Below are 12,179 nucleotides of genomic sequence, written 5' to 3' on the forward strand. Positions count from 1 at the left end.
AGGAATTTGTTCCGTCTGGAGATGCTGGGGAAGTTAAAATAAGCGTCTGTAGGTTGATGGGTGTGCACACACTCCAGCATGTGCTGTATTGTGAGTAGGGATGAAACTGTTTTTAATATCACGATTATAGTGACCACAATTATCACTGTTGTCAGTATTTATCACGGTATTGTCAAAATGTGCCAAAAAATATTAAAATGCACTGATACACACACAGCAATCATTTCATCAAGTTTTTTTATTGAAAACTACAAAGAAAATTGCCATTTTGTTTACATAAAATAACAGCAAATACATTTTTTAAACATATGAAAATCATCTAAGTGTGCATTATCAAGATTTTATATTATATAGGTAATACAATGACCCCGTGCACAATTACATGAAAACAAATAAGTGTATAATAACATGTAATAACTGTATGTAACATTAGTGACTTGAATTTGATTCTGGAGGCCCCGGGGAGCCAGTGGAGGTCACTGAGTCATGGAGGGACATGAGTCCTTTTGGGCTGATCAAAAACCAGACGCGCTGCTGCGTTCTGAACCATTTGTAAGGGTTTCACTGCACAAGCTGGGATACCTGCTAGGAGGGCAGAGAGGTAACCGTGGCCTGTACCAGAAGCTGGGTGGCGTACTGAGTGAGGTAGGGCCTGATTTTCCTTATGTTGTATAGAGCAAAGCGGCACGACCGAGAGACAGTAGCAACATGGTCTGAAAAGGACAGCTGGTCATCAATCACGGCACCCAAGTGTCTCTCCACCCTGGTTGGAGTGACGGTTGAGGAGTCGATTTGTAGTGTGATGTGGTGGATAGATTGCTTGGCTGGTTACCATAGTAGTTAAAATGTGTACAGTAATAATAACCGTCAGGAGTTTTACCATGGTTTACTGTTAAATGGGTAATCGTTTCATCCCTAATTGTGAGCATGTCGTACAGCCTCTTCTTAGTTAATTTGTTAAAGACTGAGAGTAAAGACCTGATGTAGGGATAGAACACACAGCACTGAGATTGAGGGTCATGTGCTCGCTCTACTACAACTGTACGCTTCTGGCCCGCTATCTAACGGCTTTCCAATGCAGTAACTGGAGCCTTTTCTGTAAGGCTTGAGGCATAAATTGTTTAGGAACCTTGTGAAGCGGTGGTAAGAGGATCTTCCTTTTAATTTTATTTAAAAACTGCACCCGTTCAGGTAGAGCTGTCTGTATCTGAGACATTTTCTGCCGCACTTTTCAGCTCTAGCAGCTGACTCCAGCTCCCGCTGATCATCCTCTGCATGAATCCTAATGAAGCCTGCACATGGTCCAACAAGCGTTCTCTACTTTGTGAAAGGAAAATGTTCCCGTCTGCTGTTCTGTTTATTGTAGTCGTCGCATGTGCAGCACAAACCCCAGAGTGTCCAAAGCAGAACACGTGCCGGGGGGGGCACATTGTATTCCTGCCGTGGAAGAGCGTTTTTTAGATTTCATTTGATGTCCTCCTCAGTCTTTGGCCTCTCCGTCAGCTGTTGCTCTGCATCGTGTAGATCCAGCAGGATAAAAAAACATTTAGTGAGTTTTGACTCACTCGGTAAATCAAAGACTGGAGGATTTTTGCCAAATCTCCCATTACAGGGTCGATGTTTGACCAGTTGTCAGTCAAATATTTTGTGTGTTTAGGATGTGAAATGCTCGTTAGAAAACTCGTCAGACAGAAAACTCTGGGCCGGGGCTTGTGTGTGTTCCACAGGAGAGGAGCTTGATAGCTGAACGCTCTGGCTCCTAGTCTACTTTTGGAGACTCTAGGAACCACAAGTAACCCTGCATTCTGGGAGCGCAGTGCTCTGGTGGGGTAGTAAGGTACTATGAGCTCTTTAAGATAAGATGGTGCCTGACCATTAAGAGCTTTGTAGGTAAGAAGAATGATTTTAAATTCTATTCTGGATTTTACTGGAAGCCAATGCAAAGAAGCTAAAACAGGAGAAATGTGATCTCTTTTCCTGGTTCCTGTCAGAACACGTGCTGCAGCATTCTGGATCAGCTGAAGAGTCTTAATGGACTTTTTCGAGCAGCCTGATAATAAGGAATTGCAGTAATCCAACCAAGTAATAAATGCATGGACTAGTTTTTCTGCATCATTTTCAGACAGGATGTTCCTGATTTTCGCAATATTACGTAGGTGAAAAAAGGCGGTCCTTGAAATTTGCTTAATGTGAGACTTAAACGACATGTCCTGATCAAAGATAACTCCAAGATTCCTCACAGTGGTGCTGGAGGCCAGGTCGATGCCATCAAGGGAAACTATATGTTTAGATAATGCGTCACGGAGGTGCTTAGGCCCGAGAGCAATAACTTCAGTTTTATCTGAGTTTAACATGAGAAAATTACAGGTCATCCAGGTTTTAACATCCTGAAGGCACATTTGAAGTTTAGCTAACTGATGAGTTTCATCTGGCTTGATCGATAGATATAACTGAGTATCATCTGCATAACAATGAAAGCTTATGGAATGTTTCCTGATAATATTGCCTAAAGGAAGCATATATAAAGTGAAGAGGATTGGTCCAAGGACAGATCCTTGAGGAACTCCATGAGTAACTTTGGCGTGCATGGATGACTCATCGTTAACATGTACAAACTGAAATCGATCTGATAAATAGGACTTAAACCAGCTTAGAGCGGTTCCTTTAATGCCAATGAAATATTCCAGTCTCTGCAATAGGATCTGATGGTCAATGGTATCAAATGCAGCACTAAGATCTAATAAAACCAGTACAGAGACAAGTCCTTTGTCTGATGCAATAAGGAGGTCATTAGTAATTTTCACCAGTGCTGTCTCTGTGCTATGATGAGCTCTAAATCCTGACTGAAAAACTTCAAATAAACTATTGCTCTGTAAAAAGTCACACAGCTGTTTAGCAACTGCTTTCTCCAGAACCTTAGAGAGAAATGGAAGGTTAGATATAGGTCTATAGTTGGCTAAAACATCCGGATCAAGTTTGGGCTTTTTCAGAAGAGGTTTAATTACAGCTACTTTAAAGTACTGTGGTACATAGCCTGTTGATAAAGATAGATTGATCATATCTAGTATAGAGGTGCTGACTAAGGGTAGAACATCTTTAAGCAGCCTAGTCGGGATGGGGTCTAAGAGGCAGGTTGATGGTTTAGATGAAGAAATTTTTGAAGTTAGTTGGTAAAGATTGAGGGAAGCAGTCTAAACATATATCTGGTTCTACAGCTGTTTCTAAGGTTCCTGAGTTAAGAGATAAGTCGGTGCCAATTGAGGGCAGGTCTTGGTGAATTTTGTCTCTAATAGCTAGAATTTTATCATTAAAGAAGCTCATGAAATCGTAACTACTGAGAGCTATGGGAATACTTGGCTCAATAGAGCTGTGACTCTCTGTCAGCCTGGCTACAGTGCTGAAAAGAAACTTTGGGTTGTTCCCATTTTCCTCTATTAATGACGAGTAGTACGCTGCTCTGGCATTACGGAGGGCCTTCCTATAAGTTTTAAGACTATCTTGCCAAATTAAACGAGAATTTTCCACTTTGGTAGAACGCCAATTCCTCTCAAGTTTCCGTGATATTTGCTTTAATTTGCGAGTTTCAGTATTATACCATGGAGCTAACCGTCTTTGTTTTAGTATTTTCTTTTTTAGAGGGGCTACAGAGTCGAGTGTCATTCGCAGCGAGCCTGCAGCACTATCAACAAGATGATCAATTTGGGAGGGACTGAAATTAGCATAGGAGTCCTCCGTTACTTTGTGACTAGATAATGTATTTAGAGCTGATGGAATCGCATCCTTAAATTTAGCTATGGCACTATCAGACAGACATCTTGTATAGAAATTTTTGCCCAATGGCGAGTAGTTCAGTAATACAAACTCAAAAGTTATCAAACAGTGGTCGGATAAAGAGGGATTCTGTGGGAACACCACTAAATGTTCAATTTCAATACCATACACCAAAACAAGGTTGAGGGTGTGGTTAAAACAGTGAGTCGGTTCATGAACACTCTGAGAGAAGCCAATAGAATCTAACAGAGAGATAAACGCAGTACTGAAGCTGTCATTCTCAACGTCCACATGAATATTAAAATCCCCTACAATAATAACTTTGTCCGTTTTAAGGACTAAAGTTGACAAAAACTCTGCAAATTCAGATAAGAATTCAGAGTACGGGCCAGGTGCTCGGTACACTATAACAAAAAGAATTGGTTGCAGTGATTTCCAACTTGGGTGCGAAAGACCAAGAACAAGGCTTTCAAATGAGTTATAGTTTAGTTTAGGTTTAGAGCTGATTAGTAGGCTAGAGTGGAAGATAGCTGCAACTCCACCTCCTCGGCCTGTGCCTCGAGGAATGTGAGTATTAATATGACTGGGAGGGGTGGATTCATTTAGGCTAACATATTCTCCATCACCCAGCCAGGTTTCAGTAAGACCAAATAAATCAATATCATAATCTGATATTAGTTCATTTACTAGTACAGCTTTAGAAGAGAGAGATCTGATGTTTAAGAGTCCACATTTAACTCTCCTATTCGTTTGCACTATTGCTCTTGTGGTTTTAATTTTTATGAGGTTTCTATGCACAGCTCCTCTTCTGTTTACCTTTTTAAATAATTTCGATGGTCGGGGGGCAGACACCGTCACTATAGGATTTTCACTAAGTAACTCCTGAAATGGAGGAGCAGAGAAGTGTGTTAGACTGCGACTCTGCGTAGGGTTTTGGGTGGGTAACTGCTGAAAAAGAAGGGCAGAGAAGTGTGTTAGACTGCGACTCTGCCTCCTGGTCTCAACTCTGGGTTGTCATGGATTTGGTCCACTAATAAACTTGGCCAGATTTCTAGAAATGAGAGCTGCTCCTTCCCAAGTGGGATGGATGCCGTCTCTCCGGATCAGACCAGGTCTTCCCCAGAAAGTCTGCCAATGATCAACAAAGCCCACATCGTTTGCTGGACACCACCTCGACAACCAGCGGCGGAATGACGACATGCGGCTATACATGTCATCACTGGTCAGATTTGGCAGGGGTCCAGAGAAAACTACGGTGTCCGACATTGTTTTTGCATATGTACACACCGACTCAACATTAATCTTAGTGACCTCCGATTAGCGTAACCGGGAGTCATTACCGCCGACGTGAATAACAATCTTACTGTATTTACGTTTATCCTTAGCCAGCAGTTTCAAATAAGACTCAATGTCGCCCGCTCTGGCCCCAGGGATGCACTTAACTATGGCCGCTGGCTTCGCTAACTTCACGTTTCTCAAAATGGAGCTGCCAATGATCAGAGTTGGTTTCTCAGCGGGTGTGTCGCTGAGTGGGGAAAATCTGTTAGAAACGTGAACAGGTTGATGATGCCCCGTGGACTTTGAATGCTTACGACTATTCCTCCTTCGGACAGTCACCCAGCCCCCCTTTCCTGGCTGCACAGGGGATGCCGGAGGACGGCTACCAGAGGCTAACTCAGGCCATTCCGCACCGACTACCGGGGACTGGCTAGCTACAGTAGCTAAAGACTGATCTACCAAGGTGCGGAGCCGGACTTCTAAATCACTGAGCCTCGCCTCCATGTCTATAAATAAACTACACTTATTACACGTACCATTACCGCTAAAGGAGGCAGAGGAGTAACTAAACATCTGACACACCGAGCAGGAGAAAGTAGGAGAGAGAGAGGGAGAAGGAGAAGCCATCGCTAGCTGCTAAGCTAAAGTCGCTAACGGCTAAGCTAAATTACTGTAGCGTCAGCTACCAAAACTTTAGAACAACTATGAGATTGAACAGCAGTCACTAAAAGAGGGAAAGAACTGTGAGTGCTTAGGCAAAATTACTGTAAAGAATAAGTGTTTAGCGAACAGTTGGCCGCTGTAATCAAACAAATGTAACTGTTATTTGGCGAGAGCAACAACACGGTACCAACACACAAGCACCGGAAACGGAAATGAGTCGACACGCTTACCGCAATACGTCAGCAGTACGTCAATACGTCCCCACAGACTGATGAAATTTAAGCAACTGGAAAATGTTTCTGGCAAATAGTTGATGACTCGTGTCTGTAGATGCGATATTATTTTGTCTTTTAAAATGCAAAGTTGCTCATGGAACTGCCTCGTAACTCTTATCCCGCTTTATGTTGATCAGAGGAGCTGTTCAGTAATCGTCAGGCTAGTCCCACAGCTCTCAGCAGCTGGTGCAGTTTTATCATTTCTGCCACCTGCACGGAGAATAAACAGCTGCTTTTAGTGGGTTCATGACAGCTGTTAACTGTTTTAGTATAAATTGAACATGTAAACTGTATTGAATGAAACTTCCGTGGACATTAACACTGAGGTACAAACACAATTTATCTTGAATCAATTCAAACAACTTTATTTATCCATGTAGGGCAATTAAGTTTTAGTCTACCAGTCGTAGTAAACAAGACAAAAAACAGGACTACAGTCAATCAAACATTCAGAAACCCTGTCAGTGACAACATATTTAAGCATTTGGGCACCAGAGCAAAGCAGTGAATTTACACCGTGTAGTTACATCCGCCAGCAGGATTTAAAAGCCAGATGGCAGAAGGAATAAAATAATTTGCGCCGTCCCGAGGGCATTAAACAGAAGTCCTGACTTAGAACGTGGTCAGAATGAGTCATGACCTGTCTAACCCTCTCGACCACCTGTTTTTTTCCAGAGGGAGCTCAGGTCTGTCTGCTGGACTTCGGTGATCCTAGAACAGATTTTATTGTCATCCTTCCCAGACAATCCATAAAACCAGCAGTAAGAAAATGTTGAAAGACTTTCAATAAACAAATGATAAAAAATGACATAAGATACTCTGGAGAACAATTGACTCTTTTTATTAGACTAGAAGTTTGAGTCAAACATGGTTCCTAATTACTTGTTATGTCTCTACTAGGGCTGGACACATACGTTAACACAGTTTTTATTATTAGGCCTATTATTTGAAGTCTGTTGCTCACTGGCTCTGAACACACACAGTCAAACGAGGCTTCTGCAGCCTCCGCTGGATGCAGCGTGTGGGAGAAGCAGATAAAAAAAGCAAGACAACAGCCAAGCGGAGAGCTACACACTGCATGCTTGTTAGTGTTGGAAGATGTCAGCGCTCCGCGACTAAACGGCAGGCGCTCTATGGACAGTAACCATGGCAACGGCTTCTGTGCGCTAAACAGCTGTAGCTTATAGGGCTGCACGATTTGGAGAAAAAGTCATATTGCGATTATTGCGGACAATAGTGCGATTCGATAACAATGGAACAAACGGTACTCTGAGTCTACTTGTTTTAATTATCAAGGAATGCACAAAATACTGACATTTTGAAATGCGTGTTTCTCACCTTGAAGAACGTTACACAATATTTATAACAATAATTTTAGTAAAACAGATGTGAAACAGAACAAGGGAGCGTGTTGCACTACGGAGGAGGCGGCTAGAAGGAGCAAATACATCTGTCACCTGCACAGGCTCTATCCACGACCTGGAGGACGAACTAGTGTAAATGAGTGTATTAGTATAATATTATAACATTAAATAAAGCGTATAAAACTGCCATAATGCCCCTTTAAAGTGTTTACTAACCACATTTATTGCACTTTTGTTTATATAGCAGTACATTTAGAAATCATTATTTAATTTTACGCATAACAATGCGATTAATCATAACTAAAAATTTTAAAAGACCTCCAAAGTTTTAAAGACCTCCAAAGTTTAACAAGGATTTTATTCAAGACTTTGCAGACTTTGTGGCTAGGATTGCTTTGAAATATGATAACTTCTTAATTATTGGTGATTTTAACATACATGTGTGCTGTGAATCCAAACCTCTGGCTAAAGATTTTCTTAATCTTATTTCTTTTAATCTCACGCAGTCTGTCACCGTGCCGACTCATGAAAAAGGACATATTCTGGATCGTATGGTTTGTGTAACCATAAGTGAAATATGTGACACATGCATTTCAGACCATCTATTTACTGTGGCTCTCCCCTGTTTGGAGATTTCTACCTGTGCTCCAGCACGCAATGTGCATGCAATTAACCCTTTAACTGCCTCACAGTTTCCTGCTGCTTTTAAAAACTCATTATTGTACAATCTCGATGGCTGCAACCTCAGTGTTGAGGAACTCACCTACCAGTTTGATTGTACTTGCACTGAGATATTGGACTGTGTTGCTCCACTGAGGGAAAAACACTCTAAACCACTTTCAGAGCCTTGGCTGAATGACACTACCCGCTGTCTCAGACATGCCTGTAGAATAGCTGAGAGAAAGTGGAAAAAGGACAAACTTCAAGTCTCATTTGAAATATTGCGGGATACACTATCTAAATACCAGAGAGCAGTAAAATCTACTAAAACTAAATTTTTATCCCATGTAGTAGCAAATAACAGCCAGAGGCCTGAGGTTCTTTTCAATGTCTTTAACTCTCTTGTTAACCCTTGCAAATCAGACTGTGTTTTGCCATCTACAATTTTATGTGAAAACTTCCTGAAATATTTTATAGACAAAATTGTCGGCCTTAGCTTTTCACCCACTACATTTACCAGGGACCCCTCTGTCCCCCTGTCAGCCCAGCTGTCTTCCTGCAGTTTGAGCCAGTTGCATTCCCCCTTCTTTCTGACATAGTCAAGCAACTACGTCCTGCAAACTGCCCCCTTGGCAGTATTCCTGCACGCTTGCAAGCATTGTCGCCTTGGTTAATACATCTCTCAGCTCAGGGTGTGTTCCAGCTGCTTTCAAACATGCAGTTGTGCAACCGCGTTTAAAAAAGAACAATCTGGATACTTCAAACCTCTCTAATTTTAGACCTATCTCTAAGCTCCCCTTTTTGTCAAAAATCCTAGAGAGAGTGTTTTTTAATCAACTTCAATCATTTTTAGATGATTTTAGTGTTTATGAAAAATTCCAGTCTGGATTTAAGCCTTGTCACAGTACTGAAACTGCCCTTTTAAGAGTTTTTAATGATCTCCTTTTAGCTGTTGACTCTGGAAACTCTGCTGTTTTGGTGCTTTCAGATTTGACTGCTGCCTTTGATATGGTTAACCACTTCATTCTCTTATCCCGACTCGAACAGTGTGTCGGCATTAGGGGCACAGCCCTCAAATGGTTTCAATCATATCTGGCAGATAGAAGTTTCTTCATCTGCTGCCCCTCTTTCTTGTGGGGTCCCCCAAGGGTCCATATTGGGCCCCATGCTTTTTTCACTGTACATGCTACCATTGGGGTCCATTTTCAAAAAACACAACATCTCCTTTCATTGCTTTGCAGACGACATACAAATCTATTTACCTGTAGAATCTAACGACAAAGCTGTAACTCAGTCCTTGCTCAACTGCCTGAGAGATCTTAAAATATGGTTGAATCAGAACTTTTTCTTTCTGAAAGAAAGTAAGACTGACGTTGTTGTGTTCAGTCGACCTGGGGATTTAAGTGCTTGTGTAGATGTTCTTGGTACTTTAGGAACATATAGTCGTCCATTTACCAAGAATATAGGTGTGATCTTTGACAGTGCTTTTAAGTTTGAAAATAAGATTAGTTCTGTAGTAAAAGCCAGTTTCTTTCAGCTGAGACTGTTGGCCAAAGTCAAGCCCTACCTACCACGCAAAGACTTTGAAAGAGTAATACATGCATTTATAACGTCTCGACTACTGTAACTACTTGTATGTTGGAGCGGATCAGTCGTCTCTCCATCGGTTACAGTTAGTCCAGAATGCAGCAGCCCGACTTCTAACAGGAACTAAAAAGCGTGAGCACATTACCCCTGTTTTAGCCTCGCTCCACTGGCTTCCTGTTCGCTTTAGGATTGATTTTAAGATTTAATTGCTTGTTTTTAAAATTTTAAATGGGTTGGCACCTTCTTATTTATCAGAACTTTTACATGTACACACTCCGGTCAAAGCACTGAGGTCATCCAATCAGATGCTCCTTGATGTCCCCAGATCCAGGTTAAAAACTAAAGCTCACCGAGCCTTCTCAGTAGCTGCTCCTAATCTTTGGAATACTTTACCTGTTCAAATAAGAAATGCCCAAACTCCTGACACTTTCAAATCCTTGCTAAAGACCTAGACTCAGTAGTGACATTTATTTTATTTTTTACTTTTTCTACTGTTGTCATCTATATATTATAGTATATTTGTTGTCTATTGTGGAAAGCACTTTGGTCAAATAGTGTTGTTTTTAAATGTGCTATATAAATAAACTTGAACTTAATCGTGCCGCCCTACACTAGTCTCTACAATTTCAACACGATCATTATCATCATTTCTGTCCGGGGTTATCATGAAGCTTCTGCAGGCATGTGACCATGAAACCAGTGAGCGTTAAGTGAGCAAACACCTAGCTAAAGTTTTTGTCCTTTTTTAAAAATTTATTTTTCTATATTTTATTGATTTCTAACAAAACCATAAATAAGAGCCGTAGTTTAATAACAATTTATTTGACTAGTCTTGCATTGTTGAGGCTCCCTGTTGGTAATCTCCTGCCACCTGAACCGGGACACTGAAGGAGATCGTCATTGTGTAAACGGTGTTTGATGCAGGTGTTTTTGCTGTCCTGCAGGTGCTCCACAGAGAGGAGGAGGAGCAGGAGGAGGAGGAGGTGGTGGTGGAGGAGGAGGAGGGGGAATGGGGCGGGGCAGAGGACGACGAGACAACGAGCTGATTGGGCAGACGGTCCGAATCTCTCAGGGTCCTTACAAAGGTAAGACCGTGACCGAGGAAGCCTTCAGTTCTGCCTTGAAATGACAAAAATCAGGGTTAATGTGGAAATCAGAGTCTCTTCACAGGATCCGCTCTGCAAACATGCTCTCATTCGGTCGACTGCTAATTTATCACTCCTTGTTATATATATTTTAAAATGGTGATTATGAATTTGCCTAAATTTCCCAGGTTACATTGGTGTGGTGAAGGACGCAACGGAGTCCACAGCCAGAGTGGAGCTGCACTCCACCTGTCAGACCATCTCTGTAGACAGACAGCGCTTAACTACCATGTACGTACTCGCTTGTTTCCTCAGCTCGTCATTTAAGGTTCTCTTGGAGTTAAAGGTTATTTCAGAGAGAATTATCACACCGCCAGATACTCAAACTGTGGAAGCTTGATTTATACTCCTGCGTCGGGTACGGCGTAGCCACGCATTTAGACTTGTGCGTCGGTGTCTGCCTCGTTCTGTAATTACACCGCCAAACGCTAGTTGGCGTTAGCGTAGAGCAGGCTAACTTCCGGTTTAGCCCTCCGCTAACTTGAACGGGGGGGGGGTAAAATTGTATCCGTGCGGCTGATGTAGCCTTTTCAAATGTTCTCGACCGATTGGATCACATTCTGATGGTGAAACGAGTCATTTCGCTCGGGTTGTGACGGTCAAGTATATCGATCCACCGTGTTAGAGCCGCTGGTTTGGCCGCTAGTAAAATTTACTTCAAAGCACGGGGCACTTCCTGTCAGCTCAGAGGCATTGCGGGGCTACCCGGGAGGTGGTGCACGTCAGGCTGCGGGGGCTACGCAGAGGCTACGCCGTTGATTAGACGCAGAGGTATAAATCACACTTAAAGAGGGAAACTTTCTACTTTTACGTAACCTTTTTCCTTACGTATAGCCAGTGATGATTCATTTCTTGTGTGCAAGTACGTCGTGGATATGTTGACTCTCTGTAGACTGCTGTTGAGGCAGGCAGGTTAAAATGCTCGGAGTATGCAGACTATAGAAATTAGTGAATAGAAATCTATGACAGTATAAATCATACTGCAGCTTTAACAGTCCTCTTCTCTAAAATAGTTTTCTTTCTTTTTCAAGACTTAGAATCCTTAATCTCTTACACGGCTGGGAAACAATTTAGTATTATTGTGAACTTGGTGTCAGTCCTCTCTGCCAAAAGCCATATAATCAAGAGTTTCTAAAGTTACATTAATCCCCCATCCGGCCCTCCTCATTTCCTCCAGGGGAGCTAAGAGACCAAGTGGAATGACCTCCACCCACGGACGAACTCCCATGTACGGCTCCCAGACTCCCATGTACGGGACCGGCTCCAGAACGCCAATGTACGGGTCTCAGACGCCGCTGCATGACGGTAAGGCGCTGTCAGTCACCTTGTGTGTGTAACTGTTTTTTGAGTAGGTATTGTAAGCCAACATGTAGAAATCAGACTTGATTAGGAGGTTATTGCCCACAATCCCGTGCGGTTGAATGTGACTTGAACCA

At 42.3% G+C, this 12,179-nt stretch overlaps 1 protein-coding gene across 3 annotated transcripts in view; it reads left to right on the forward strand.

Annotated features, from left to right (window-relative positions):
• Positions 1 to 12,179, forward strand: part of supt5h (SPT5 homolog, DSIF elongation factor subunit) — a 46,642-nt gene that overhangs the window by 20,331 nt on the left and 14,132 nt on the right. For all 3 annotated transcript variants that reach the window (XM_038692470.1, XM_038692471.1, XM_038692472.1), the window contains 3 exons: positions 10,543 to 10,683; positions 10,872 to 10,974; positions 11,921 to 12,048. In XM_038692470.1, the coding sequence (XP_038548398.1) occupies positions 10,543 to 10,683; positions 10,872 to 10,974; positions 11,921 to 12,048 (372 nt within the window). The remainder of the gene's footprint in view (positions 1 to 10,542; positions 10,684 to 10,871; positions 10,975 to 11,920; positions 12,049 to 12,179) is intronic.

Source organism: Micropterus salmoides, unplaced genomic scaffold (genome assembly GCF_014851395.1).
Source record: "Micropterus salmoides isolate LMB-PRFRI ecotype aquatic unplaced genomic scaffold, ASM1485139v1 Ms_hic_scaffold_3, whole genome shotgun sequence".
Classification (NCBI taxonomy): Eukaryota; Metazoa; Chordata; class Actinopteri; order Centrarchiformes; family Centrarchidae; genus Micropterus; species Micropterus salmoides.